The sequence below is a fragment of the Syzygium oleosum genome, unplaced genomic scaffold, assembly GCF_021117445.2.
Source record: "Syzygium oleosum isolate NSW1041296 unplaced genomic scaffold, Sole_v2.1 Sole_v2.31, whole genome shotgun sequence".
Taxonomy (NCBI): domain Eukaryota; kingdom Viridiplantae; phylum Streptophyta; class Magnoliopsida; order Myrtales; family Myrtaceae; genus Syzygium; species Syzygium oleosum.
Window position 1 is genome coordinate 443,531 of NW_026607515.1, and position 26,998 is coordinate 470,528.

Sequence of the window (26,998 nt, forward strand, 5' to 3'; positions counted from 1 at the left end):
AAAGTACAGCAATAAATATCTACAGTGAAAATACGAATCAAAGTCAACGTATGGAAATCGAATCCCGCGCGAGAGGATTGCACGTGCAAAATCGGGCAGATGGGAGGTTTTTTCTAGCCAATATTATGTCACTACAAAAACAAGGAATTCTACTTAATTTCTCGTGTTTGATTTTCCTTCCTTTTAATTTATTTCATTTTTATGAATACGCACAATTACGAAAGCTATCCCATCTCGAACGTGTATTAAATGATGCAAGAGCACTTGGCTATCGAGTATTTACTAATGATTTTTATCTTCTTCTTTTTTTTTTGTGGATTTTCCTTCTTTAATTATACTGCCTTTTTTATGAATATGCACAATTACGAAAGCTATCCATCTTGGATGTGTATTAATTAAATGATGCAAGAGCACTTGCCTATCAAGTATTTAAGAATGGTTTTTATCTTCTTCCTTTTCGGTCGAAATGGTTTTTTTTTTTTATCTTCGACAATATCTTAATCTAGTGAAATTATATTACTTTATATTTATTTATGGGATTTTACTCTCGAATTTTTACGAAAGCTCACATTTACCGCTGAATTATTGATATGTAAGAGAAAATCAACTGCGGAACTACTTACAAACACACGTTATGAATCTTCTACATGATTTTTACGAGGCGATTGAAACACAAACACATATGATTATGAATATCGGTACATCACATACATATGTATGTATATGTTCGCACGATCCAATCAATAGGGTTTCCTCACGTTTTGTTCCCGACGATGCCGTGCAATCGGGTTACTAGCCGATCGCTCTACCACCGAGTCGAACAACGGGAGATTATATCTCGCAGGGATTTCATTCCTAAAATAGCTATTATACATGTATTCTACATGTATATATACATGGAGATGTGGGGATTACTCTACCCACGTGCCATACCGAATAATAATAACCCACGACTTTCATTCGGTCTTTTGTTCCTGATTTTCTTTCAATGGAGTCATTTTTATAATTCTTGGCTCTGTGCGTCTGCCCCTCTGGAGAAGAAGAAGAAGAAGAAGAAGGTCCAAAAAGGCAGTGCAGCTGAAACGGACCATCCAAAGAGCCCGACTTTTTCCTCCCCCGTCTCTCTCTCTCTCTGAAAGAGAGAACCCTCTTCAGGATTTCAGTTCTCGTCTCGAAATGCGCGATCATCGTCATTGGAACGAAACGGAGGCACCCGCGACGGCGAGGCGAGAGCTGCGCGCTGTCGTCGAGCAGTGTTCTTGACGTGCGTGTTGAGGTTCGCGTTTGGTGGGTGGAAGTAATTTATCACGGGGGCAGGTAAGTGATTGCCGGGAGTGTGTTCTTTTCCGTCTGGGTGTGCTCAGATTTTCTCTCCGCGTAAGTTTTGATAGTGAAGAGAGGACAAAGGAGGAATTTTTACCGATAAATTTCGCTGAGAATCTTGATAGAAGAATAAAAAAGCTAGCTTTTTGTTGATCATGGCGGTACCTGAGAATGCTGGAGTGAAGATCGGGTCGTCGGCTCAGAATCCGGACACGAGTGCTAAGCCATCGGAGTCGAAAGATTTTGACAAACCAAAACCCAGAAATGATGTCAGTGTTAAGACCAGTGATGGCGTTCGTGTTCCTAATGCGTTGACAAATGATCGAGTCAGTGGGAGGGATGTTTCCTTCAATGGCGAGAGTCGGGTGGGTCAGATGAGAAATGGGTCGGACGCTCAAGTCAAGAACCAGCTGATGGCTATCAAGGGCGGTGGATTTGCAAATGGGACTCATTTCGGATCGACTGTTGTGGATAGTGATGTTCAGAAGCTGGTCGAGATTCTGTCAAAGTTGAATCCTATGGCCGAGGAGTTTGTGCCTCCTTCGCTTGTTTATAACCATGGACATATGGGAGATGGAGGATTTCCTTTTGCTTACAATTTGGCAGTTCATGATTATGTGGCTACTGTTAATGGCTATTCGCCGAAAAGGGTATGCATTATGGTCATCTATGGATTATGTCAGCGCATTTTTTCCCCAATTGTTCGTTTGAGAAATGCTTTTGGTTGCTGAGTTAATACCAAGGAATTAGAAATTAAAACAGTACAAACCTGCAGACATGCTTTTCTTACAATTTGGTTAGTCCAAAGTTGGATAACCTCAATTTTCCAAGAGGCTCTTCATTTTATACCAGTAGTTTCTCTATTTTCTGCCTGCACTTTGAATGAATGCAGCTGAATATCACCCTTTTTCCTGCTGTGTTCCTTACAGTTGACAATTTTCGGTTTATTTTCAACCGTTCAATTTAGCTTCCCTGTCTGCTATCACTTATAACTGCAATATGGTTCTCCTTTTCCAGAGAAGGAATATCAGTAGCACTGGTAGGCGAAGGATGAACAATAGAACTAGCATGGCGCAGCGTGAAGAGGTGATTAGGAGGACTGTGTATGTCTCCGACATAGATCAACAGGTAAGGAGTCCATTGGTCGTCTTCTGGTTCGTATCCTTTTTGCTGTCAATGGTGCTTGGTATTTGGATAGTTTTCCTTTGGTTTGACCATTGTCATTTGATAATTATTTCTCACCTTTAGGTTACTGAAGAACAACTTGCTGCCCTCTTTAATAGTTGTGGACAGGTAAGACTTTTCAGTATTATAATTCAATTTTGGTCTATATGTGGTGAATTATGCTTAATAACGTTCTTTCCTTTCTTTTGGAAGGTTGTGGACTGTCGTGTATGTGGTGATCCTAATTCCTGTCTTCGTTTTGCTTTTATAGAGTTTACCGATGAAGGTAAAGATCATCACGATGCACGCTTTTTGTCTATTTATGAACTCATTTTTTAACCGTTTGATGCGAGTTAAATCGACGCTTGCAGAAGGTGCACAGGCTGCCTTGAATCTGGCTGGAATGATGCTTGGTTTCTATCCAGTCAGGGTGATGCCTTCAAAAACTGCAATTGCACCTGTTAACCCAACATTTTTGCCGAGGGTGGGAATTTTCCTTCTTTTTTCCCTTCCAAAAATGATGCTTGTTCTTTACTAGTCTTAGAATAGGCAAGAGGAAGGATATGTTTCTTGTCATTGTTAATCTAAGTTGCTATTACTGAGCTGTTAACCTTTCTCTATGTTTCTCAGTCTGATGATGAACGTGAGATGTGCTCAAGAACTGTTTACTGCACAAATATTGACAAGAAGGTAGTCAAGGATTTCCACATAATTTGTGGATCCAATGGAGAGTGTCACACTGGCTTCTTATCTAATTGTACACATATTTCAGGTTACTCATGGAGAGGTCAAGCTCTTCTTTGAATTATCGTGTGGAGAAGTATGATTCACCTACTCAGCAAATTTCATTGCCAAGAACTGTGAAGTTTTTTGGCTATTTGGACCAAATCTTATGTGATATGTTTACTTTTTATAGGTTCGGCGCCTGAGGCTTCTTGGAGATTACCACCATTCTACCCGCATCGCTTTTGTTGAGTTCCTGATGGTAATGCTCTTTGATATCTTTTTTCAGTGCCTGAGCTTATTTTCTACAGTTTCAGCGTCATACTGAACTGGTTCCTTCATAATATGTGAAAGTTGTTATTTGCCAACATTATCCGTGTTTATACTGTTTTTGTTATCTTGCAATATTGGACCTTGTCGGTTAATTGTCCTTCTGCATTTCTCTTAAGTTCTAAGAAAGAAACCAGAATTCTCCAAAAAGAAATTTAAGAAGAAGAAAACAAACAGTGTGTGGTCCATTGAAAGAGCGTAATTTATCCAGTGAAGATGGGTGGAATTCATTTTGCTAGCTACAGTTTGTCTGGTTCTAAATCTGAAGCTAAAAATATATCTGGATTCCGTGAGAATATGGCGAGCCAGACGATGGAGTATCTATTCCATCAGCAATAGTCCTGGAATGGAATGGCTATTCTGTTTATCCTGATATGCCATAAGGCAATGATATTGTCTGATTTGACATGCTAAGGTCTCATATGGTGAGGTTTTTGGACTAGGTTGGAACTGTGCTGTATTGTAGCTACATAGTGTTTAGCTTCAATGTGCTGTGATGATTGATAAAATCTGCTTTGCTTAAGATTTTGGACTAAAGTAATTTGCCGAACGAAATGCCTTTTTGTATACAGGTTGCTTTTAGTTGCTTCAGCTTGCACCTGCTTCTACTTTTAAAAGTTTGCAGACGCTTGATTAGAGCAGCTGCAGTTTGTTGAGAGTATAAATAGCTGTCACAAGGAAATATAAACCGATACGCACTCCATAGGTCAACCTTTCTTTATATAAGGATGACAAGTTAACAATATATATCAACAAGGATCTGACAGTTCTCCTGTTTACCTTTTATTTCAGTTATCTGCAAATTTCTTAGTTCTGGTTCCCTTGAAGTTTGCGCACCCATAATGTTTGTCAAGATTCTGGATTTTTCTCTTTGTTATAGTTACCAAATGGATTTACTTTGTTGTTGTTGTTGTTGTTGCGCGGGCCCTATTGTGTTGTCAGAGCTAGCTCTAAAGTGGCTGGGTGATAGTTCAGGAAATCTTACCATAGCAACTACACTGAGAAAGGAACAAGATTGTCCTCAATCGGTGTTAGAAACTGGGAGAGCATGTTTGACAATCCCATCTGAGGGAAGTACTCGGTCTAGATGCTGGATTCATTGTGTAGTAGGCTTCATGTTTCTATAAATAAAAATATTCTGTCATAGTGGCAGGAATTGAGGCCCTATAGCATTCTTCAAATATCTCATTGGGTGTTGGTATCCTTCTATGTAGAGATAGAAGAGAACAACTTTTTTTTGGAACTACTGGCTTAGGTCTGTGTTTGGGCCCTCATAGTTAAAACAGATAAATTCTTTGTCGGTCCATATTGAAAGTACCTGGTCGGTTAATGCATTAATGATGACATTGGAATAACTTCTTGAGGATAAAAAAGCCCGGTAGGCTGTGGGGGCTTGCGCCAACTACTTTCCTTCATACATGCTTAGTCCTTCACTGTTCTTTATCCGTATATTCTTCTTCAAGTCTTGTTCTTTGAATTCCCACTTTCACTCAGTGTCATTGTGATCTTATTGCGTCAACCAATGTATTTATGAGTTTGTGCTGTTTTTTGAAACTGCTTTGTCCTATATCCAGTGCTCATGATTGCATATTGAATGGAATTCCTATGACAAGATATGGGAAATATATCTTGAAGGGATTGTCACCTATGTGCTATAATTATTGATAAGTCAGGAGCCTGCTTTCCAAAAGTTATCCAGCTCTCTTATCGGTTGTTTACAAAGTCGCCTTCTTGCTTTGAAACTGTCTTAAATATCTGAAAATTTCTGTTCCCTCCAAAATGCTTATGCTTCATACATGCCAGAAAGTCTAGTTCAACTAAGTTCTCTTCGAAAAAAAGGCTTATCCACTTGGTTCATGTAATTGTGAAGAAAAGCATTGGAGTTAATTGTGATTGAATGAATCTGGATATTCCAAAGAGAGTTGGTTGGATCCTTTCTATGCATATCTCTCGTTGTGAAAAATCAAAATTCATCTCTCTCTCTCTCTCTCTCTCTCTCTCGTGCGCGCTTGCCTTGGCACTCTTAAAACATTAGGGACATAAACTTCGGGCATCGCATTGTGCACTTAAGAGAATTGTTGATGTTTGCAACATTGGAGTCGGATCATAATCTGTAAACCGACTTTTACTTTCTCAATTGCAGGCAGAAAGTGCAATTGCTGCTCTTAGCTGCAGTGGGGCGGTTCTTGGATCATTACCCATAAGGTCTCTACTCTTTCTCTCTCTCTCTCTCTTACACACACACACACACACACACCAACACGCATACAAGTTCTGAACCAAGATGTGATTCATGTTTGCAGGGTGAGCCCATCAAAGACACCTGTCAGGCCACGTGCACCGCCTCGCTCTCCCGTGCATTGAGTTTGCCCTATGCCCATCAGTTGGCTACTTGCTGCTTCACAAATATATATGTACACATGAACAGATCCAGAGTAATTACGTGGCACTAGCGTAGTACATATATCTACTCATGTCCTTAACGTATCCGACATGTAGATTCCGCACCTTGCCGCCGGCCTTAGTACTTTTTATTTACCGAGCTCATAGAGCTGAGAATGAACTTTTCAAAGGTTATGTTGCTCTAGTGATCCAAGATTTCCCCTTTTAAACGCTGTCACTGGTCTAATTTTTCACAAGTTTAAGATTCCTGAACAAAATGTCATTCTTTGGTACTGGCTTCTTGTCGCAGTTTGTGTTCAATGTCTTCTCTTTTCTTGGTTCTTGAACTTTCGTGACTTGCTCATCCTTAACATGTAAAGGGAAAAAATGCTTATGCTCAGGGCACATTTGCCACCTCTTTTTTCGGGGGTATGCGATATCAACATAGATTCTTAGCAGCAGCTTCTGTAGCTGAAGATTATCGTCTTATTCAGTAGCCAAAATCTGTGAGTGGCTGGACCTGCACTTTTGATTGTTGAAGGTGGGGAAGTTTGAGACGACAAGAACACTTTTGTGGGGAACCTGTAGGCTTCAGCGTTAATGCTTCATAATGGCGTCAGGAATGAAATGGAGGGTGCACATTTGTTAAAAAGTGGTTCGAGGTTTGCTCGTGGTGGAGCACCAACGGGAGCATCGACGACCTCCATTGGATTTGTGCATAACATCACTATCTACTCAGAAGCGAATGAATTGTATCTCAATCACCAGTCCCTCTCTTTCTAAAACTTGGCCTCTGACGTCATGCGGACGCAATTCTGTGGACCATCTTATTATTCCTGTATTTCAATACTAGCTCCCGTAAATCCTTGGTGTTCGATTAAGAGTTAACATCACCACAGAAGAGGAGCCGAAGTTCTCACAGGAGCTTCCACGATTTGTCCATTTGATGCGAAATCATGGTGGGCTTTACGAATGCTTCCCTTTTTCTGTGCCCTTAAGTTCCCTGTATCTTTGTCTTCCATGGGGAAAAGAAATACCGTCCTAAAGTTTTACTTCTTGATGATCTCGAGGTTTGAATGAGGATCAAGACGAAGTCTTTTAAGGACATGCTTAGGTCCGACACTATCTTACTCAGGAGCAAAAAAATATTTCAATCCTTAGTCCCTCTCTTGGTAAAATATGGCCACGTCATGCGGACGCAACCCTGAGGACCGTCTTATCCTTCCTATATGTCAATACTAGCTAAAGTGACAAAAAAAGATAATCAAAGATCTACCTTATTAACCCATTATTAGAGAATCGAGGGCTCTAAAGTATGATGAATTTCGTTCCCTTTTTTTTTGGATGCTTCTCTGAATTTGTGATAATGGCTTAACTGATAACATGTATTATAGTGACAATATTAGATGTGCATGTAGAGAAACCTCCAGGGACGGATCACCTGATCCTAGAACATCCTTAAGGTAAACCTAAACCAACTAGATCCATCGCATCTACTTCACCTCGGGCGCAAACAAAGGAAGCAAAAGGCCAAATGGCGAATGACTCCAAATGGTTTAGGAGAGTCCTTTTATCTTGCAAATATTGAGCAGTTGAATAATTTTGATGGGATGGCCAACGACCAACTATGATTTGTCATCTATACTATCGTACAAAGTAAACAGGCCGTCCTACTTTTAAGGACCGTCCATCATTTTTTTTTCCTTCTCATAATGTCTTTCGAAGAGCTCGTGGTACCTACGGTATATCTTGTGTGAAGTGGCTTATCAACTACTAATATTCTGGATGGGCTCGCTAATCTCTGTATTTCGAGTTGCAGGTAGTGTGAATTAATTATGTCCAAACCAAAAACTCTGTACAAGATTTGGGGATCCTAGTAACGCTAAGAGAGAATAATTGGTATTAGTCGCATTTTTCCACCCTTTTGTTAGTTAAAAATAACATTTCTAAAAAAACTTCAAATCTTGAAATATTTGGATCATTTTATGTATAATTATACATTTTTTTTTGTAAATGGTGTATTTTTATCATTATTTAACTAGTCAACTATTATTCATTTTGTTAAATCTTTCAAGTGCCAACTTTTTTGCAAGCGTGCAACACGTGTGCACATTTATTACTTAATAAAAATAAAAAATAAAAACCTTTCTAAAAAATTGTTATATTCCACTTGGGCAGGTATGGGCATTAGTTATTGGCACACCCATCTAGAACAAGCCCCACAGCATGTAATGCTTGTTCCTGGGAAAGAATCAATATCTCCATCATATTTTGATAAATATTCGATGAAAATATTTTTAAATAAAGGGAAGTTGATGATTATGATCAAGAAATTCCACAAGAATGGAGCCTCTGGGATTCATAAAAATTTCAGCCATCTTCTTGATGGCCTTTTGGATCTCTTTGGTAAAGATATTTCCCTCCTTCCTGCCCTAAAGTGATGATCTTTTTTTTTTTTTGGTCAGAAAAGTGACGATCTTTACAAGGTTAAAGTTGAGCTTGGCCTTCACTCTTTATGCGGGGCAATCCGTGTATAGTCAAAAAGTGCAGGAGACGATAAGAAAAGACTCTACTTGCCATAGGGACACCAAATGGGCAAATTAGAGCAGTGCGAATGCACCATCACCTTCCACTAACCGACCTCTCTCATTGCATGCGTATTGACCATAACATCTTCCTCTTCTAGACAAAAAAACCTTGGCCTATGCTTACATTTAAATGTCTCCATGCCACCTCCTTTCTTACCATTAACATTTCTTTAATTCATGTGTCCCAAGAAATGTAGCTTTCTCAGCTCCATCTTCCCAGCACTCACCACTAATATAATGGCCATGTACTCCTCCTAGAAGGCCTTTGTGCATACGCTCCTCGTTCTCTCTGGAATCTTGTCTTTCACATGAACCTCTGCTTTCATACACAATGCTGAGACACTGCTCGGGGCAGAAGACACACTCGCTGCTTTTCATCTTTGTGTGATCTTACGAAACGAGAGATGAGTAACTTTGTTGCTCTCTTTATAGGAAACTGCGTTTCTTGCATCAGTATCTCCCCAAGACAGCAGGGTAAAGTTTTGCAGATTGTGAAGCTTGATGGGAAGATAGCGAAGCTCACCGCCCCGGTTCTAGTTAAAGATTTATCGACGAACTTGGTTGGCTCGGGGATCGGCCTTTCGAAGGGAGATTCAAAGCGGCTTCCGCTGGATCACGAGCTGAAACTGGGGAAGGTTTATTATGTTCTTCCTGCTGCTGCTGCTGCTGCAATGAGTCCAGGGAGAGTTCCATCTACTGCTGGCCAGTCAGAACAGAGTGACAGAGTGAAAAAGAGGATAAAGATAGTCATCACAAAGCAACAGCTTCAACAGCTTTTGTCAAAGAGTGTTTCTGTTGAGGAGATTTTGGCAGGAACCAAGAAAGAAACTTGCCAGGACCGTGGTCTTGATTCTCCTAGAAACTGGAGGCCTCGGCTTGATTCTATCCCCGAAGGTAACAATTGATGTCGGCGCTTTATTTTGGTTTCTGTCATTGCTACTTGTAACATAATTAGTACAAAACAGGCAGATGGTTGTTCACATGTATGAGATTTCTAAAGAGAACTACAGTCGATACATCGAAGATCAATACTCTTACCCTAGTTTTAAACCTGACGCTCTTCCATGTCAAGCAGAAATGTATCTATCATGAACTTCTCATGTCTAGCAGAGTCACCCTCGGTGTCTCACCTTGTTGTACTGTGTTCCTATCAGATAGTGACTTCATCATTTGGTGTCCATATCAGTGAGCTTAAAATGTTCTTCGGCAGCTAAAAAGGATATAAGTCATGAGTTGCAAACACATGGTTCCTGGATTGTGCTCCGTGTGTTGCTAAAACCAAGTAGATCTCCATACAATAATCCTCACTGGGCCTAGTGGCTTTCTGGTAGTGATCCAATGGAGAAAGGCATCAGAGTTTCTCTGCAGACATGCTATGTGACAGAAATGCATTTAATTTTATATTATTCAATTACACAAGCTTTGTACTAGAGGTTTATCGTAGGGTTCGATAATACCTAAATCAGCCTTTTGGCTGAAACTTAGCACGGAGTATTTCTATACCATATTCTCCATACATGTTCATGTTGATATAGGATATAGGCACGGGTCAAGTCAGGTTCAACGGTCTATAGATGGTTCGTGACTCTAGGAAAGCTCAATGTAACCACTAATCATACTATGAACCAGTCTTATCAAAGAAAACCAAGTCCAAAGTTGCAATCAACTTCCACAAGAGCAGAAAAGAAAAGATTTGAACACAAACCAGAACAGACAACGCAGCTCCCCCTTGAACTAGGCAGGGATCTTAAGCTTAAAAGATCCCCTCATCTTGCTTGAAGGAGACATCTCACCTATTATCTGCATAGTTTAGCCAGATCCCATGCGGTCACGGATTCATTTTAAGGAACAAGAAAAGTCTACTATTGGGGCAAAAACATAGATGTTATGGATAGATTATTTTATATATTCACGTCTGGTCTTGGATATATCAATATCCGGTAATTTATCCATCTTCCATTAAGAAGCCGAATAAACAATTTTCCATGATGGTATTTCGGTACTGCTGTCAGTAATTCCACAAGGAATAAGCATAAGAGTACCTTGAAAATGCTTCAGTTCCAAGAAAATAAGAGGTGATGGCAGGAATAAGAACACAACTTCCTTTATTTCACGCTTAAAGCGGTTTTAGATACAAAATTAAAAGAGATTTTACATACATCAGGCCTGATGACAAAATTGCCTCCACTCAGAACACATAGCAAGCTACTTACACAGGTACTTAAATCACTCAAGTGGAACTTCACTGTACTTGAACATCGATGACCTTGCGCTCCACTTTCATCTTCGGGATGGAAACATAAAGAACTCCGTTCTTGAGCTCGGCCTTAATCTTGTCCTTGTCACAGTTATCGGGTAGCTGGAGGCGGGTGTCGTAGGAGCTGAAGCTTTGGCCTGACCAAACATCCTTCTCACCTTCTTCCTTCTTCTGCTCCCCCCTGATGACCAGCACATCGTCTTGTATGGACACCTTGACGTCCTCCTTGGCAAGTCCGGGCATGTCGAACCGCATCCCGATCTCGTGCTCGTCGTCGTGGATGTCCCATGGGGCCCGTACTTCTCCTGCAGCCCTGTTCCTGCCTCCAGGAAGTGTCATGGCATCCTCGAACAACCGATCCATTGTGTCCAACATTTGACGCATCGTCCTCATTGGCGAGAGCGGGTCCAATAAGCCTGCAATTAGAAGCTGATTAGGACTTTCTGTAATTTCTAATTAATCATGACAAACCCAACAAAGAGGACCACACGAACTTTTAAAATGCGGCATTTGCATTATGCAGCCATCTAAGTAATTCTCAACAGGTAGGATAATTTAGTTAATTAGACCAGAACAATCCAAAAGCTAAACCAAGCCAAAAATTTCCCCCACAGAGAATCTTCAACCACTTCGGTTTTGATCTACAGATTGGTTAACCAAATCCCCCTTGCCAAGTTCATAGCGCTGGCGAGTCGATGCACGATGCCGCGAACGGTGTCAGATGGTTTAAGAGGGAAAAGACTTACACAGGAACAATCCATGACTGATTTTTACTTCTTACTGTAAAGATAAAACAAGGTTGACGAGGCGAATTGCGAAGAACATTTCATTGGTGCACTAAAAGAACTCTCTTTCATCATCGAATAGACCTAAAATTGATTGATGATCTGAAAGGAAAACATCCCTTCACCGCATAAACTCTCCCAAATGAAGCCGCTATCGATGATTCAAGAACGGGAAGTTAAAGAACCTGAGCTTCCGTAATCGGCGCACGCATTAAGTCTACCAACGCTCGTTTCGGGTGCACTTCAGAGCGAGAAATCTCACTGACCCGACTGAACACAAAGGATCAAAGCACTTACCGAGGGGGGAGACGTCAACGGCCAAGCGCCGCGGCCTCCTCTCGACGGACGTCCCCTGCCCCTGATCGGTCTTGCCCACGTGCACGTCCACCGCCGAGTCCTTCCTGTCGCCTTCCTGGGCGGCCCTCACCACCGGCAGCCCCGCCGGCTCACCGCCACTCCAGCGCGCCCACCGCGGGAACGCGACGGAGCACGGCGCCAACGCGGCCCGAGCGGAGCGAGGGGCCCTGCCGGCGACCAGGGGCGAAGGCGAAGACGTCAATGCGGAAGCCATTGTCGGATGAAGAACAGCACAACACTAAGCAAAATAGCAGAAGACGCGGGGCAATGGGAGGTTCTTGGGTCGGGTGCGTTCGTTCTGTGTCGGAAGCTGAAGAGCAGAGCGAGGGCTGCAGGGGATATATATAGGGAGAAGAGAAGAGAAGAGAAGAGAAGAGAAGGGTGGAGAGAGATGGTGAAGTTTCGGGAGCCATGGAGGAGCAGGATGAAGAAGCTTGTCGAAGGGTCAAGAATCAAGATCATCGCGCACAGTGCGACAATGGCGATCGGTGTCTCTTGCTCCTTCCGGAGAGGTCCATCCCCAATCCCCATCGCTGACAGCGACGTATAGTTTCGTCGCGTTCGCATGTTTTGTCCACTTTCTTCTTCTGTCTTCTTCTTCGTATTTTCAAACGAGTCACTGAATTTTTCGCTGTTTTCAGATATGTCCCCCACATTTATCTGGGTTCTCTTCAATTCGATCCTGCTCATTTTTGTTGGGGTGTAGTTCATACTCCCTATCGATAGGAAAGCATGGGGGTCCGCTCCCTGGTGAGTGGGCAGGGATCCAAGGGTTACAGGGGGCAGCGCCTGCTTGCACTAGCCATCAGAAGGCTTTTATAGTTTGGACTCGTATTTTATTTGTAGTTTAAATTTGGGTGTGTAGATGAAAAGAAATGACTCTTCGATGATACGTTTTAGATGCTCTCACCATTTAAAATTTTATCGACCGGTAATAATCTCCAAGATTACGAGCTTATCTAAGCATAATGGAATTGTGTATGAAAATCTTATATGACAACTTGTGAGCGACAAATGCACCTAAAAGATGTTTTCCCTATCTCTTCACCATTGTCTCAGAAAGGGCTATGGCGCATGAGAAGAGACGCTTTTATCATTGCTAGTAGGATGGTTCTTGGCCTTGGGTTTGTAGCATAAAATTTGTTCAACAAAATGTGAGATCACTATTAACTTAGTGCATTCATGATTTTTCCCCCATAATTGCCAAGAATTTAATAAAGTTCACTTTGGTAGAGGGGCATGTGACTTAATATTTTTTTTTTTGGTCAAAATGTGACTTAATATTAAAAATTATAATTTGTTACATTTATCTTTCCCACCTTGTTCTTGTAAAGAGATTAGGCTGGTGCCTAGCTCACTGAAAATACAACTATCGATATGAGCTTTTGTGGGAAGGTTAAGCCCTATCACCAAGGAATAATGTTACATGCTTCGTGATTCCTCATGCATGCTGTGCACTAGGAGTAGGAGCTACTCCACATTCAAAAGTAGATGTGGGAACACATGATATCACGTTCAGACCCCCAAATCACACGGGCTTCTTGAGCAATCCGAAGGTGAAGAATAAAGCACTGGCAAGCTCACAAAGTCACAAAGCGAGGTTACTATTTGCTTGTGCTTGTTGGATCCTGCGTGCACGTTAAGGAAAGCATATCAAGTCTTTCAAAGCTGTACCACAAACAAACTTTCCTGCTTAATTTCGTCGACCATCTCAACTATACAGTCGATCCGAAAATTCACTTTCGAACATGAAGAATGGAGCCAACCCAAAATGGTCAAGACAAAATAATTAAGTCCGGAACTTGAAGAACTAAGGAGCAAAATCTATGATTGCTGCAAATAGAAAAGGCAGCATGATTTAGTGCACTTGAAAATTGATTGCACAACAACTACACTCCTACCAAATCAAAAAACTGGACGAAAGTCTTGCAAGAAACAACCGTCAATTGATCTCAGTAGAGGGCTGGTTTGATTGCTGTTATTCTCTTTTTTCTTCTTATGGGGGCTAAGATTTCAGAAAGGACTGGAAAGGCACTGCCCTAGTGAGTACATAGCAACACAAAAAAAAATGAGGGCAGCACATCAACACCAAGAAGATGACTCAGGGATCTACTCAGTTGCTTCCGCGTGATCCGAAGCATTGGCTTGCTTCAACTTCTCCAGATCGGAAATTCGTCTATCCAGTGAAGCGTGAAGCCCTTTCATCTGCAATAGAAGAATAAACAAAAATAATCACCCGTGAGACAAGCACACACCTGCTTTTGCAACCTATAATCATCACACAATAGACTGCCTTCAACATCAGTTGTATCTACCAACTTCCACAGGATTAACAACGTCCAGCAGTAGAAAGAATATAAGATAATCTCATTAACACAGATCATGCAATGCTTTGTGATAGAACAACCATGAAGATCCTCAAACAGATTAACTCCAGAGAGAAACACCTCCAGGATCTATACTTCCACTGAATTCTCATCGTATGCATGGTAGGTTCTACTTAATAGTCTCTCTCGAAGCAACTGTATATTATCTAGCTTCCAACAACACTAGTACAAAAGTAGCAAGGAAAGAAGTTTGAAAAGATCCTGCACAAGGAAACCAAGATAGATCACTAAAGTCCAATATTTTCTTATGGCACTTGTAGCTCGTCAGAATTTCCAGTTTTTTGTAAATCAGATCATCCTACTTCCACCACCCATGAAGCCACTCACAAACACCGGAAAACATCAGCAACTTTTGGTTTGTTCTTAAGGTCAAAAGAAGAATCATGTAGAAAACAAATTACGATCTACGTTTATGCAGAGGGGTCAATTCATTTCGATAAGGGAAAAGCAATTAGTAAGCGGTGCAATTTCCATTCTAATGGGGAGAGGTCTAGGAAGTAAGAAGGATTAGATCATTAGTTCTTACTCATAGTTCAGAATAAAGAAAATCACTTTTACATATAGGCTAAAAATGTAGATGGAGTAGAAACAATACAGGTTTAAGGCACCACTCAAGGAATTCAAAGCTCACCACATAAATCCCAGAAATTTATTTTTGAAAGAGACAACGGTATCAATTGAGACCTAAACAACTAAGACAACGGTTGGAAACACATGCAAATTACAAATACTTTACCAGATTAGTTAAGAGAGTGAAAAATAAGCAAAGAAACACTAATGTATACGTCCCACAGTTTTACATGCTTCGAGAAAACCGAAAAAGAGAAACAGCTCATCAATTTTCTTTCCAGAAATACAATTCCATCCGGTTGCTTCAGCATTGGTCTCATTTTGCACGCTCAACGAGCAACGAGACAATCCTAATTGCCACCCGAATCTGAAATCCTTATCATGCCCAAGCCTCTTAATCCTGATCGTTCGCAGCACATTCACCGGAGAACTTTAGACAAAACTCATTATCCCTCCCTTGCAGCCACCACCACCACCACTCGCTCCCGAATGAAAAAACCAGATTCCCAAGCAGCCCAAGAACGGCGGGCAGCTAGTCACCGGTCCTCGGCTCACGAAAAATCAGTACAAATTAACAAAGACCATTCCCATTCTCTTCTCAATTTCAGGTCTACATCCTCTCTTACCAGACCCTTTTGCACCTAATCAAGCCAAATGCGAGCCAACCCGTTGGCTCGTGCGTGCAATGGGTTCCATCACGAGAGCTCGAATTCCCGGACGGGACCCTAATTCTAAAAGCTCTCGCAACGGGGTCGTTTCCAACGATCGGGGCGACCTACGAACGTGGCGAAATCTGACTTCAAGAGGGATCAACGCAACGGGATTCACGCAACAGCACAACAGCGGTGCGCAACGGCGCAGGCCGCGACTCGATCGTAGCGCGGCGGATACGGACGGAGCCCTAGAAGAAAGCGCGGGGGGAGGGGATTAGGGTGCGGCGGAGGATTGAACTACCTGGCGGGAGAGGGATTCTTGAGCGGCCTTGTAGTCGTTGTGGAGGATGTAGAGGCCGATGAAGGACGCCGTCGCTGCTCCGGCGAAGAAGGACGCCATTCTCACCCGCAGCACGTACCCCATTTTTCCTCCTCTCTCTCTCTCTCTCCTCTTCTCTCTGTGTCGCGTCGTTTCGCTTCCAATTTTGGGGCTCCTCTTGGCTTCCTTCGCTGTTCTTTTGCGCAAAACGACGTCGCCTTGGAAGCGTGGTTTTGCTTTTTCTTTTCGATAATAGCCTAAGGCTAAGGCATGCTTATCTTGGGTCATTTGGATCCCACCTAATTTCATTTTCTATTGATTTTAAATTGTAGCGATTTCAGTTGAGTTTGATGATTTTCGTTATTGTGTCGGGGCTCGTTGCTATTTTCCTACTTGATCTCGTACCATTTTATCATCGAGAGAGAGAGGAGGGAGAGGGACGCTGTATTCCGTACAGTTCATAGCGAAGAGCAAGCAGGTTTTGCATTTTATGATTAGCACAACTTTAGTTGTCGTACTGATCATATGCATGACAGGTCATTTACGACCATCAAGTGGGTGGGCACGTAATAATTGGTACGACTTCGGTTGTAAAATTGACCATGAGCGCAATAGCTATAATATATGTGAATCGCACCATACCTAATATATTTTCAATTGAGTATTGATTGCATCAAACAACCACATGGCCGGAGCGTTGCTTATAAAATCTCCAGAAGCATTGTTGACACAGCTCTCCTTTATCCTCATAATGACATTAAATCACTAATACTCATTTTGGCAATATGTTTCTGGATATTCTTGGAGTTGATTATGAGACCTAAACCTACTAGGCAACCAAAAAGTACAAACACCTTCTCATCGTACTACCTCCTACTTGAATTTTTGACAAGTTGATAACTTAAGGAATAATTATATAAATAGTTCTTAAATTTTAGTTTAATATGCAATATAATTTCTCGACTTTAATTTGTTCAATGTCGTCTCTCAGCTTCTAATACGTGTTCGATCTAGCCCAAGTTCATAAGCCGTATTGAACAAATTAAAAATTCAGGAACGATATTACACGTTGAGTCAAAATTCAGAATATCATTCGAATCATTTTTCCCTATTTTAACCATGCGATGATATCAATGACGTCGCATTTCGGTATTCGTTCCTCAGAACAACCAAATCGCCGGATCCTCTCCTCTCTAGATGTCCCAAAGCCCTGTTAACGCTCCCCCGCATTAAATGTGATTAATAGCATTTTATTATTTATTAAAACCGTGATTAAAAAACGGATTCATATGAAAATCCTAGGATCATTGTCGCACCGAGCGAGAAGAAAAAGGGAAATCCTCAGAAAAAATCGAACGTTCTTTTTTCATTTTGTATTTTTCTTTATGTTTTGTGAAGTCGTATAAAAAAAAGAACACAAAACGGTTTGACCATAAAAACAGAAGAGGTCATAAGAAACGGGTTTCCCATTTTAATAGGCACCCGTTTTTTTTTTTTTTAATAATGCAGAAGGCACGTTATTGTATAATAAATCCTGGTTAAAAGATAATTCCGACAATAAAAAAGACCGAGGTCTACTTGTCTTAGCACAATTATTTTGTGCTTTCCCTAAAACTCTCGAAAATACATACAATTCCTAGAAATTTTTTTACATCATCCATATATTTCCAGAAATTGCAAGTACCCCGATATTAAATAACGAATCATGTTAAAAACGAATATGAGAATCCGGGGCGGTATTTGCAATTCCGGAGTCCGGCGAACCGACTCATTCCCGATTTGGAAAAAAAACGGAACCGCCCTGTCCAACTCGGGAACCCGACGGAAAATCGCATCCAGAAACAGGAGGGCCCCGCCTCCTGGTCATAGTTAAATGGGATGGGTCCCACCCGAAGTCCATATAATCCGATACCGCGCTAACACGGGCGAGTCGGGCTCGGGCGAGAGGTCGAGAGGCTCTCATCTAGAAACCCGGGGTGGGGGGTCGTCTCTTTGGTCACCCGAGCCGCGGTCGGCTCCCCGTTTTTCAAAGGGCAGTCCAGGGTGTGGGGTTCGGTGACCTAAAACTCTTGTTTCTTCTCAGGACCTCCCCCGCCACCCTCCCTCCATCCGTCAGCCGTCTAAACCCTAAAGTCCCCCCCGCAAGCGTCCACACGCAAGCATCGTTCGGACAAGACACGCTGAAATCAAGCCGCGATGCATTCGATTAGGGGAGGGGGGGTGGGGGAGGGATTAAACAAATCGCCGACGACACGTCCGAAACGACCGACCAACGCCCCGTTTTGAACGAGCATTTCCTCCTTCGCCTCGCTTCGCTTTCTTTCTTCGTTTGAACGAGCCGCAGCGCAAAGACCAATTATGAAATTAACGAAAACCAACCCCCACACCCCCCCCCTCCCTTTCCTTTTGAATATTAACGCGTTTTCTCCGCTCCGGTTTTATCCCCTGCTTCGCGGCTCACCCTCGACACCTCCCGCGGGGTTGACCGCCCTGTCCCCCCCGGCCGGCGCGCCGTTGACCGGCCGATCGCGCGGCGCGGTCTCCCGAACCGACGGCTGTGATTGCCGCGTCAGTGTGATGCGGCCGTGACGCCAGATCCAGGGGACGACTTCTCCTCCCTCCCACCCTCGCGCAGCTTTTATATTGCGTCTTCTTCTTGCTCTCTTGATCAAACCGGTTTTCAAGTTCAACTGCCTTTTCGTCACACACCGTCGTCGCTACTCCGTCTCTCTCTCTTCTGCGGGAGAGGCTCCGGCGGCTCCGATCGTTTGACCCCCGGGCGATCGCCGTCGCGCGCGCGCGCCCCCGCGGCATTCCGCCGATGGGCCACTGCTGCAGCAAGCAGAGCTCCGTCGCCACCGCCGGCTACGCGGCCCCGCCGCCCGCGGACGGCCGGACCGATGAGCGGCCGAAGCCGCCGCCGTCGCCGCTCCCGGCGGCGGCCGTCGCGGCGTCGCCCGCGCGATCTGCCGGAGGGGGCGGGGGCGGGGTGGGGAGGTGAGCTACCTCGCGGGGAGCCCGTTCCCGAGCCCGCTGCCCGCCGGGGTGGCGGCGTCCCCGTCGCCGGCGAGGACACCGCTGCGGAAGTTCCGGTGGCCGCTCCCGCCGCCGTCCCCGGCGAGGCCGATCATGTCGTTGATCGCGAAGCGGCGTGGCCGGGGCGCGCCGAAGGAGGGGCCGATAGCGGAGGAGCAGGCGGTGGAGGGGGAGGGGGAGCCGCCCCTGGATAAGAGCTTTGGATACGCGAAGAACTTCGTTGCGAGGTTCGAGCTCGGGAAGGAGGTGGGGCGGGGCCATTTTGGTCATACGTGCTGGGCTAAGGGAAGGAAAGGAGAGCTCAAGGGTCAGAATGTGGCCGTGAAGATCATTTCGAAAGCTAAGGTGTGTGGTATGTGTTACTGCTATGAACAGTTCACAGCTCAGCGGCATTTCTCTGCTGTCGTCGTCGTCGTTGTTTGAATCTAGCTGTAAGGTGAATCGATTGTCAATCTGTTCTGTTGTTCGGGGAAATTATGCTCGTCTAGTTCGAGAGAATTCTCCGATCAGTTCAGCGGGAATTCCTAAGCAGCAGAAGGTACACTTAGATTGAATAAGAGTTTGAGTAGTCATGCTTGGGCGGGACCTCAAAACATGCAGTGTTCCTTGACTACAATGCGGGAGTTGCATAGCCGCAGATTGAACTTTCCATAGCAAATGGCATAGCTCATAGGAGTTTGAGTACTTTCGGCAGCGGACATGTTATGATTTTAAATTTAGAAGTACAAGGTAGTCGCTGTTGATTGTGTTATTTGGTCAGCTTGTAGAAAAGGAAGAAAACCAAGCTGACTGAAGTGCTTTTGGTGACCACTTGGTCAGTAGCAAGAGGGCAAGTCAGTGATGCTTGAGGATGACAATTGACGAATGTATGATCTGAGGTTTATCGAGTTTGCTTGTTTGAGAAACAGAAGCAGAGAAGTAGCTCTAAATATGTTGGTTTGATAGTATGAACTCGAGAGCATCGCTGAGGTGAAGGTTTCCTGAAATGGTGAGGATATTCATCAGTTTCAAAGGCGATCTTCAAAAGAGGAAGGAGAACGTTAACCCTAATTTACCGAGTTGGCTAAATCTTAGAACAGATCGAAGGAGACTGTTCCTCCGGAGAGGTTTGGATGTACCACATAATCGCAAGAAAGATGAGCATGGATGCTAAAAAATAGAGCTGACCACTTAGGCTAAGGATTTATTTTCTGTTAAACTGGAAGTAATGAATGATAGGAGTTAGAAACCAAAACCGGTTACTGAAAGATAGAGGTGTAGTAAGTATGTTCTTCTTGGTTGATTGTACCTGCCTTTAAATAGAGCATATATAAATGTAGACACTTGGTCAAGATGAAGGGACAATATGTATAGTTGCTGCATAGCTTTTTGCACGACCAGGACACTAGACTCTAGAGCGAGAAAATTGTTCCTGATATAAGATACCTGTGCTGAAACATCATAATCAGGTGGTTGTTGGACCGTTTCAATTCCAATACTTCTCTATTGAAATCGTGTTGTAATTTAATCTGGATTTTCGGACTCAATTAAAGTTGAATAAGTGGGCCACAATTGTCACCCCTCACCCCTCCCCCCAATCCCTGTTGCACAGCATTTTAACCTGAGCACGGATGAAACTGAATGAGCGGTTTTTGGCAGATGACATCAGCGATAGCAATTGAAGACGTTCGTCGAGAGGTGAAAATATTAAAGGGATTAGCAGGACACAAGCACCTCATTAGATTTCATGATGCATTTGAAGACAACAACAATGTCTACATAGTCATGGAGTACGTGCATCTTTGTTTCAATCTTCAGCTTTAATAGCTATGCCATGGAAATCATGGATCTAGCATCTTCCAAACTTCCTTTTTGTTTGTCTCCTTCTGCGTGTGGGTTCCCAGAAGCCGAAGCTTATGAATGTGAGCTATGTTATGTAACTAGACTGGCAGAAATATACTGACAAGCAGCTATAGGCCGGATTCTTCCAATTTGTGGGAATTTGTATTCTAAAGTACGGATTTATGTTTTCTGTCAGATTATGTGAAGGTGGTGAACTACTTGACCGTATTTTATCCAGGTAAAAATGACAATGTTTGAGTTGCCGCTGATTTTTCTTTTCAAGGCACTGAAGCTTATTTTCTAAACTTGCTCCGTTTCATTTGTTGCTAATCTCATTACAGAGGTGGTAGATACAGAGAGGAGGAAGCTAAGGATATAGTGATTCAAATTCTGAGTGTAGTTGCTTATTTTCATCTTCAAGGTGTTGTGCATCGTGATCTAAAACCAGAGGTTTGCTGCTATAGATTTCCCGAATTTGTCATATGTTACTCTTGCATGTGAGACTATCAAAGCAGGATATTCGCATTGTGTATGCGCTACTCTTTCATTTATGTTAATCGGAACGTCATCATCTTCCGACCATTCTTTCCCCTCTTGACTTCATGGCAGAATTTTCTATTCTCCACTAGAGACGAGGACGCGCCAATGAAGATTATTGATTTCGGCCTCTCTGATTTTATTGGGCCAGGTAACTGTTGGGATTTTTCAGGGAGATTTTTTATGGGTTTCTTGTCATTTTGTTGGAAAAAGTACAATCCATAAGCCACTGGAATTCGTATTCCATTTTGCATGTGTTTTCTGAAATGCTCCTCTTTACCAGCTGTACTGATAATTGAAACGATTGTAGAGTTCAGTTTCCTTCAGCCTTTGGATGAATAATGGACTTCAGCACAGTTTGTTTGGCTGATCTAGTGTCCAAATCGCGCGGTAGAACATATAAGAGATCCATATGGCCATTTTTTCCATTTTGGTGTCAGTGTGATTTTTTTGTCTGTCCTTGAGCTCAACAAATTGACATTTCATGCACTCACAGGTCAACGTCTCAGTGATGTTGTTGGCAGTGCATACTATGTTGCACCAGAAGTTCTCCATAGATCATATAGCCTTGAAGCTGACATGTGGAGTATTGGGGTCATAACATACATATTGCTATGTGGAAGCAGACCATTTTGGGCTCGGACTGAATCTGGAATTTTTCGCTCTGTTCTTAGAGCAGATCCTAACTTTCATGATTCACCTTGGCCTATGGTATCAGCAGAGGCTAAAGATTTTGTGAAAAGGCTTCTGAACAAGGATTACAGAAAAAGAATGACAGCTGCCCAGGCTCTAAGTAAGTATTTTCAATGGACAGGGCAGGAACTCTTGTACAGTTAGCCATTTAAGAATTAGACAGGCCACTAACGTTAGTGCTTTTGTTTGAGGATGATGTTCATGATATTTTTAAGCTAAATAAATTATCCTTTTCCTTTGGTAGAAAAAGGAAAAAAAGTTAAACTGTGAGATACGTAGAAGAAACGTATGATAGAATATTTATGCCCCAGAAATGTACATGCAACCTATAGTGAGGGCCAAAGTTGTGTCACGGCAAAAGCACATTTTTTCTGATCAACCAAGTCAACATGAGAATGGTTATTTGTGGCTTTTTACAATTAACCGATTAATCATTAGCTAAATCCCTGGAATTTGCTGTATTTTCAGCTCACCCGTGGATACGAGATGTAAAACATGCGGTGCCTTTGGATATTTCGATCTACAAGTTGGTTAAATCTTATGTTCGTGCCACCCCTTTCAAACGGTCTGCACTAAAGGTAATCTTTCTTCATTTTGTTAGCCATACTGCTTTCTAAAAGAAGTTATTCTGCTCCTTTGACTTGAAAGAACGAGGTAATAATTGGAAAACACAAGACACTGAAAGAAGCTCTGTACCATCCTACTCACATGGGCAGGCTAATAGTACAAGGCCTACTCTTGTAGTGGGTGGCAAAATGTCACTTCACCTCTATACTGGAGTAATCTGGCTTCAGGTTGTGCATTTTAATTTGGTTATGTGAATAGACTATAAGGACATTGCTTTTGTTTTAAAATATGCAGGCTCTCTCAAAAGCGTTAACGGAGGATGAGCTCGTGTATCTCAGGGCCCAATTTAATCTCTTGGAACCAAAGAATGGATATGTTTCTCTTGATAACTTTAAAATGGTGGGTGATGTATTACCTTCACAGATTTTTTGGCAATTTGTATCTGGGCTGTGTTTGGAAAATACATATTTTCGTATATGTCATCGATGCTATTTAGTATTATTTTGACCTTCTGATCGGCACAAGCTCAGATTGTCATTATTCTTGATGATTCATCTCTTTAAGTACCTGTAGTCTGGGTCTGCTTTGGCTGCAATTGATTTATGAAGGAAAATGCAGGCTTTGATGAAAAATCTAACTGAAGCAATGAAGGAGTCGAGGGTTCCTGAAATTTTAGATGTGGTAAGATTCTTTTGTTCCAAAATTTTGTATCTGATGCAATTCATTTCTCATGAGTGATCCATAATGAGATTTGCATCACCTCCTTTCTTTTGGAAATTCAGATTACTTATATCCTGTATTTATGATGCTTATTGTCCGTGCTAACTTCCATTTTACACGATTTAAGATGGAACCACTCTCACATAAGAAAATGAGCTTCGAAGAGTTTTGTGCTGCGGCAATCAGTCCACATCAGCTGGAGGCTCGTGAAGACTGGGACCAGATTGCAAGTACCGCCTTTCAGTATTTTGAAGAAGAAGGAAACCGGGTCATTTCCCTCGATGAATTGTCAAGTGTATGTGCATCTGTAGCTTTTGAAATTATCTTGTGCTACCTGGAAATTGGATTGACAAAATCACGTATGTTTTTGCATTATGCAGGAGCTGAATCTGGATCCCAGAGCTCAGTCTCTACTCGATAACTGCATCAGAGATACTGATGGAAAACTCGGCATCCTCGGATACACCAAGTTCTTACATGGTGTGACGCTTCGCAACTCTAATTTAAGACAGAGATAGCATGTAGCCGTGGTGGATTTGCTTACAAATATTGATTTGAAGTGTATAGCCTTTTCAATCCGAGAGGTGAAGTCCTCCGATTGGCAAATCTTGAGGCGTGCGATGGCGTGAGATTGGTTGGTAGATAGAGGGTATGATGCTTTTGTGACCGCCGATTTCTTGAAATATATTGTCTCTGTTCTTCAAATCCTCGAGGCCATGGATGGTGATGTTGAAAATGGCTCCGTGTCCCGAAATGACATGGTTCTTTGTAATGAAGGGAAAATGGTCTGAATTCTTTATAATTATAGGATGATTGTTGAAACGTTTTGAAGTTTCCTCCCCAATCTGTACTTGCACATTCATTTACTATGTTTTGTGGTCCAATGTGAAGGGTTAACTGAGCTCGGAATCAAGGCAGTTGGGTCAGTTTTTAGAATTTAGGTTCCGCTGTTTTGAGGAAAATGAATAACGTGAAAAATATTTTCTTAAAAATGATCGCCTGTATTGTTTGAAATTATTAGTCAATGAAAAATATTTTCGTTATTGATAATAATTTATGTCTAAGTATTTTTGTGGATACTAAAATTATCTTGTAATAATTCATTTTTGAAAAAAGATATAATTGATCATATTTAGGAAAATATTTTCAAATCATTCATTTTTTACGTGGCAAGCTCTCTTCTTTCACCAAATAACTTTTAGCGAGATTCATCTTCACATCGGTGCTGGATGGTAGATATATAAACGGGTTATCTTTTGTTCGGGAAGAAAAGAGAGAACATTTTGGGAGAGTACACAAAGTAATGTTTTAAAATTTGGCTTATAAAATCTTTTGAAGTTCAACTCCATATCTCCTGATTGATGGATTATAAAATAGATATGCTCGTTGAAAATGGAAATAAAAGCACACATGGGCTGTCTTAATGCAACCTTTCGCTCTCCGCTGACCAAATTTCAACGTGACCTTAGGGGTACTTCAAGAGGCTTACAGAAAAGTCGAAATGTATTGGTCGCAAAATCTAAATCTAACAAAAACAACATAAACTCTGTTCAAACAGTTGGCACCCCACCTAAAGAGTTCTCTTCCGCAAGCAGAAACTGACAGATTTTCTGAGATTTTATCATTCAGATAGAAAGTTGATACCTTACTGTAACATCAAGATCCAATGAAGATGGAAAGTCAATACAGCTATAGCAAAGTGATGACCGACCCACCAATCAATGGAGACCGTGTTGATGCCGTGGCCATACCGAGCCAGCAATTTTCAAATGCGTTTTGCTCAACTGCCCTGAATTACATATGTCTGCACGACTTGTCATGCACACACTGCACAGTACTTGCTTGGCAATTCACACGTTGTTTTCCAGCGAACCTTGCTTAAAGAAAAGGAGCATTTTGTCGCAGTACGTTTCGATGGGAAAATTGTCTAAAATGTCCTAAACCTATTATACTTTTGCCAATTTAGTCATAAACCTTTTAAGTTTACCAATTTAGTCTTAAACCTTTTCACTTCTTACCAATTGAGTCTATCTGGCCAATTTTGGCCGGTTGGCACTGACTTGGCCGCCAGCTGGTGCCGGTCGTCCGGCTAATGCTGATATGGTAATTTTTTAATATTTTTTTCGAATTTTTTAATATTTTTTTTGCCCTTCTTCGCTCTGGCTAGTCTGACGACAGGCGACTAGCCAGAGGTGCAGGCTGGCAAGGTTGGTCTCGCCATGGCTGGGCGAGGCTCAACCTCACCGGATTTGGGCGAGGTCGGCTTGGCAGCGATGGGCAAGGCTCACCCTCGCCAGTGGCTGACGGGGGTAAGCTTCGCCAGAGGCCGGTGAGGTCGACCTTGCCAGCCCGCACCTCTGGCCGGTCGCCAGTCGTCGGACCGGCCAGAGGGAAGAAGGAGACCCAGACTGGCCAGAAGGAAGAAGAGCAGAAAAAATATTAAAAAATTCGAAAAAAATATTTAAAAATTGCAATGTCAGCGTTGGCCGGACGTTCAGCGCCGGCCGGTGGCCACGTCAATGTCGGCCAGTCAAAATTGGCCGGATGAACTCAATCGACAAGAAGAGAAAAGGTTTAAAACTGAATTGGTAAACTTAAAAGGTTTAGGACTGAATTGGCAAAAGTGCAGTAGGTTTAGGACTTTTTAAACAATTCGATGCATATAACAAAGACCATTAAAGATCAGTTCCTAGTCAGCGCCATTCGAGTCTGCCCAGCTTGTTCCTACTTGCCCTTTTCTAACTTCGCTTATCCACTCGGGCATGAAAGGTCAACCGATGATTAAAATGAAGACACATTGAATTACAAATACATCTGCAATCGAATTTGTCCTCTTGATTTCTTGAAATTTCCACTTACATGATTCAAAGAGACCCCCAAGAAAAAAGAAAAAAGAAACGTGTCACATAACTATTGTATGCTCAAACTAAACCGTCTAGCGTCTACTGTATACACAAGTTGATCAAGTCCATCGTCGTATCATCCGTCAGGCGGGTCCAAAGCACAGCCCGTGGATGTTGTTGTTGTGGCCGTCGTGGCGATGGCTCTCGCTCACGACCCTGTCAATCATGCCCTGCACATTCCGGAACTCGTCGACGTGGCAGGGGATGTTGATGGTTCCCTTCTGGTCGAACCCGTACTCGTCCTCCGCCTCTCTCAGCAAGTCCATGAACAGCGGGTGGTTCACGTAGGCCACCGGGATCACGAACCGCTGCTGCTCCTCTCCTTGCCCCACGGATATGGCCAGGCACCCCCTCGGCACGTCCTGCAAGCTGTCTTGGTGGTGGTGGTGGTGGAGGTGAATGTGGGGCAAGTGGAGATGAAGGCTCGTATGGTGGCGGCGATACCTGTCGATGCTCATCACCATCTTAAAAAAACAACGAGGGAAACCCAGCTTGAGGCAGCGTGAACCTCTCGAAATGGGATCTTGAGGGGCTCTTCCCGTTTCGCCAATCAAAGAGAGAGAGAGAATGGCAAGAGTGAGAAGTGAGGAGAGGATTGAAGAGGTGGGTGTTCTTATATATACAGGTGGGAAGGGATTGAATTGAAAACCGAGGAAGGTCAAGGGGAAGGAGAATTCCTAGTGCGGGCATGGGAAGGGTTTTGATTGGGGACGAAGGAGACGAGGAAAAAGTCGTATCTGGGGTCGGTCGTTGTAGCCGTCCACGTGTGACGTGCGAGTTCCCGGTCAAATTCATCTTTTGCTGCTTATTATATAGTTTTCAATTCGGATAAGTATTAACCCCTTTTTCAAATCGTTTCCGAAGTGAATAAGGGAAGGCTAAT

The 26,998-nt window shown here is 42.8% G+C and overlaps 6 protein-coding genes across 6 annotated transcripts; 3 read left to right on the top strand and 3 right to left on the bottom strand.

Moving 5' to 3' along the window:
* Positions 1 to 1,030: 1,030 nt before the first annotated feature.
* LOC115686053 (polyadenylate-binding protein-interacting protein 12-like) lies at positions 1,031 to 6,215 on the top strand. The gene is made up of 10 exons (XM_030611234.2): positions 1,031 to 1,973; positions 2,341 to 2,451; positions 2,572 to 2,616; positions 2,701 to 2,773; positions 2,859 to 2,971; positions 3,118 to 3,177; positions 3,260 to 3,307; positions 3,404 to 3,472; positions 5,684 to 5,745; positions 5,844 to 6,215. The coding sequence occupies exons 1-10, from the start codon at positions 1,479 to 1,481 to the stop codon at positions 5,902 to 5,904; spliced, it is 1,137 nt and encodes a 378-aa protein (XP_030467094.1). The 5' UTR covers positions 1,031 to 1,478; the 3' UTR covers positions 5,905 to 6,215.
* Positions 6,216 to 8,538: 2,323 nt separating this feature from the next.
* On the top strand, positions 8,539 to 9,690 carry LOC115686056 (uncharacterized). The gene has a single exon (XM_030611236.2). It carries the CDS (start codon positions 8,915 to 8,917, stop codon positions 9,413 to 9,415), a length of 501 nt encoding a protein of 166 aa, XP_030467096.1. The 5' UTR covers positions 8,539 to 8,914; the 3' UTR covers positions 9,416 to 9,690.
* An 899-nt stretch (positions 9,691 to 10,589) lies between these two features.
* LOC115686055 (small heat shock protein, chloroplastic) lies at positions 10,590 to 12,377 on the bottom strand. Its single transcript, XM_030611235.2, has 2 exons — positions 11,850 to 12,377; positions 10,590 to 11,183 (listed from the first exon to the last, which is right to left on the bottom strand). The coding sequence occupies exons 1-2, from the start codon at positions 12,121 to 12,123 to the stop codon at positions 10,753 to 10,755; spliced, it is 705 nt and encodes a 234-aa protein (XP_030467095.1). The 5' UTR covers positions 12,124 to 12,377; the 3' UTR covers positions 10,590 to 10,752.
* Positions 12,378 to 13,711: 1,334 nt separating this feature from the next.
* On the bottom strand, positions 13,712 to 15,990 carry LOC115686152 (uncharacterized). Its single transcript, XM_030611356.2, has 2 exons — positions 15,821 to 15,990; positions 13,712 to 14,114 (listed from the first exon to the last, which is right to left on the bottom strand). The coding sequence occupies exons 1-2, from the start codon at positions 15,941 to 15,943 to the stop codon at positions 14,019 to 14,021; spliced, it is 219 nt and encodes a 72-aa protein (XP_030467216.1). The 5' UTR covers positions 15,944 to 15,990; the 3' UTR covers positions 13,712 to 14,018.
* A 2,247-nt stretch (positions 15,991 to 18,237) lies between these two features.
* On the top strand, positions 18,238 to 24,034 carry LOC115686130 (CDPK-related kinase 4). Its single transcript, XM_030611325.2, is given in 12 exon segments — positions 18,238 to 18,824; positions 18,827 to 19,219; positions 20,513 to 20,643; positions 20,892 to 20,933; positions 21,037 to 21,145; positions 21,305 to 21,383; positions 21,729 to 22,025; positions 22,394 to 22,503; positions 22,787 to 22,891; positions 23,111 to 23,173; positions 23,340 to 23,507; positions 23,593 to 24,034. Coding segments are annotated over 12 exon segments (1,800 nt in total). The 5' UTR covers positions 18,238 to 18,659; the 3' UTR covers positions 23,731 to 24,034.
* Positions 24,035 to 26,027: 1,993 nt separating this feature from the next.
* LOC115686131 (auxin-responsive protein SAUR32-like) lies at positions 26,028 to 26,794 on the bottom strand. Its single transcript, XM_030611327.2, has one exon. It carries the CDS (start codon positions 26,577 to 26,579, stop codon positions 26,199 to 26,201), a length of 381 nt encoding a protein of 126 aa, XP_030467187.1. The 5' UTR covers positions 26,580 to 26,794; the 3' UTR covers positions 26,028 to 26,198.
* Positions 26,795 to 26,998: the final 204 nt, after the last annotated feature.

Excerpts from the sequence above, each read along its gene's own strand:
- LOC115686053 (XM_030611234.2), top strand. The coding sequence starts at position 1,479 with ATGGCGGTACCTGAGAATGCTGGAGTGAAGATCGGGTCGTCGGCTCAG. Across the intron at positions 1,974-2,340 it reads ATGGCTATTCGCCGAAAAGG|AGAAGGAATATCAGTAGCAC; the intron begins GTATGCATTATG and ends CTCCTTTTCCAG. Across the intron at positions 3,308-3,403 it reads TTGAATTATCGTGTGGAGAA|GTTCGGCGCCTGAGGCTTCT; the intron begins GTATGATTCACC and ends TACTTTTTATAG.
- LOC115686152 (XM_030611356.2), bottom strand. The coding sequence starts at position 15,943 with ATGGGGTACGTGCTGCGGGTGAGAATGGCGTCCTTCTTCGCCGGAGCA. Across the intron at positions 14,115-15,820 it reads AAGAATCCCTCTCCCGCCAG|ATGAAAGGGCTTCACGCTTC; the intron begins GTAGTTCAATCC and ends CTTCTATTGCAG.
- LOC115686056 (XM_030611236.2), top strand. The coding sequence starts at position 8,915 with ATGAGTAACTTTGTTGCTCTCTTTATAGGAAACTGCGTTTCTTGCATC.
- LOC115686055 (XM_030611235.2), bottom strand. The coding sequence starts at position 12,123 with ATGGCTTCCGCATTGACGTCTTCGCCTTCGCCCCTGGTCGCCGGCAGG. Across the intron at positions 11,184-11,849 it reads CGTTGACGTCTCCCCCCTCG|GCTTATTGGACCCGCTCTCG; the intron begins GTAAGTGCTTTG and ends TTCTAATTGCAG.
- LOC115686131 (XM_030611327.2), bottom strand. The coding sequence starts at position 26,579 with ATGGTGATGAGCATCGACAGGTATCGCCGCCACCATACGAGCCTTCAT.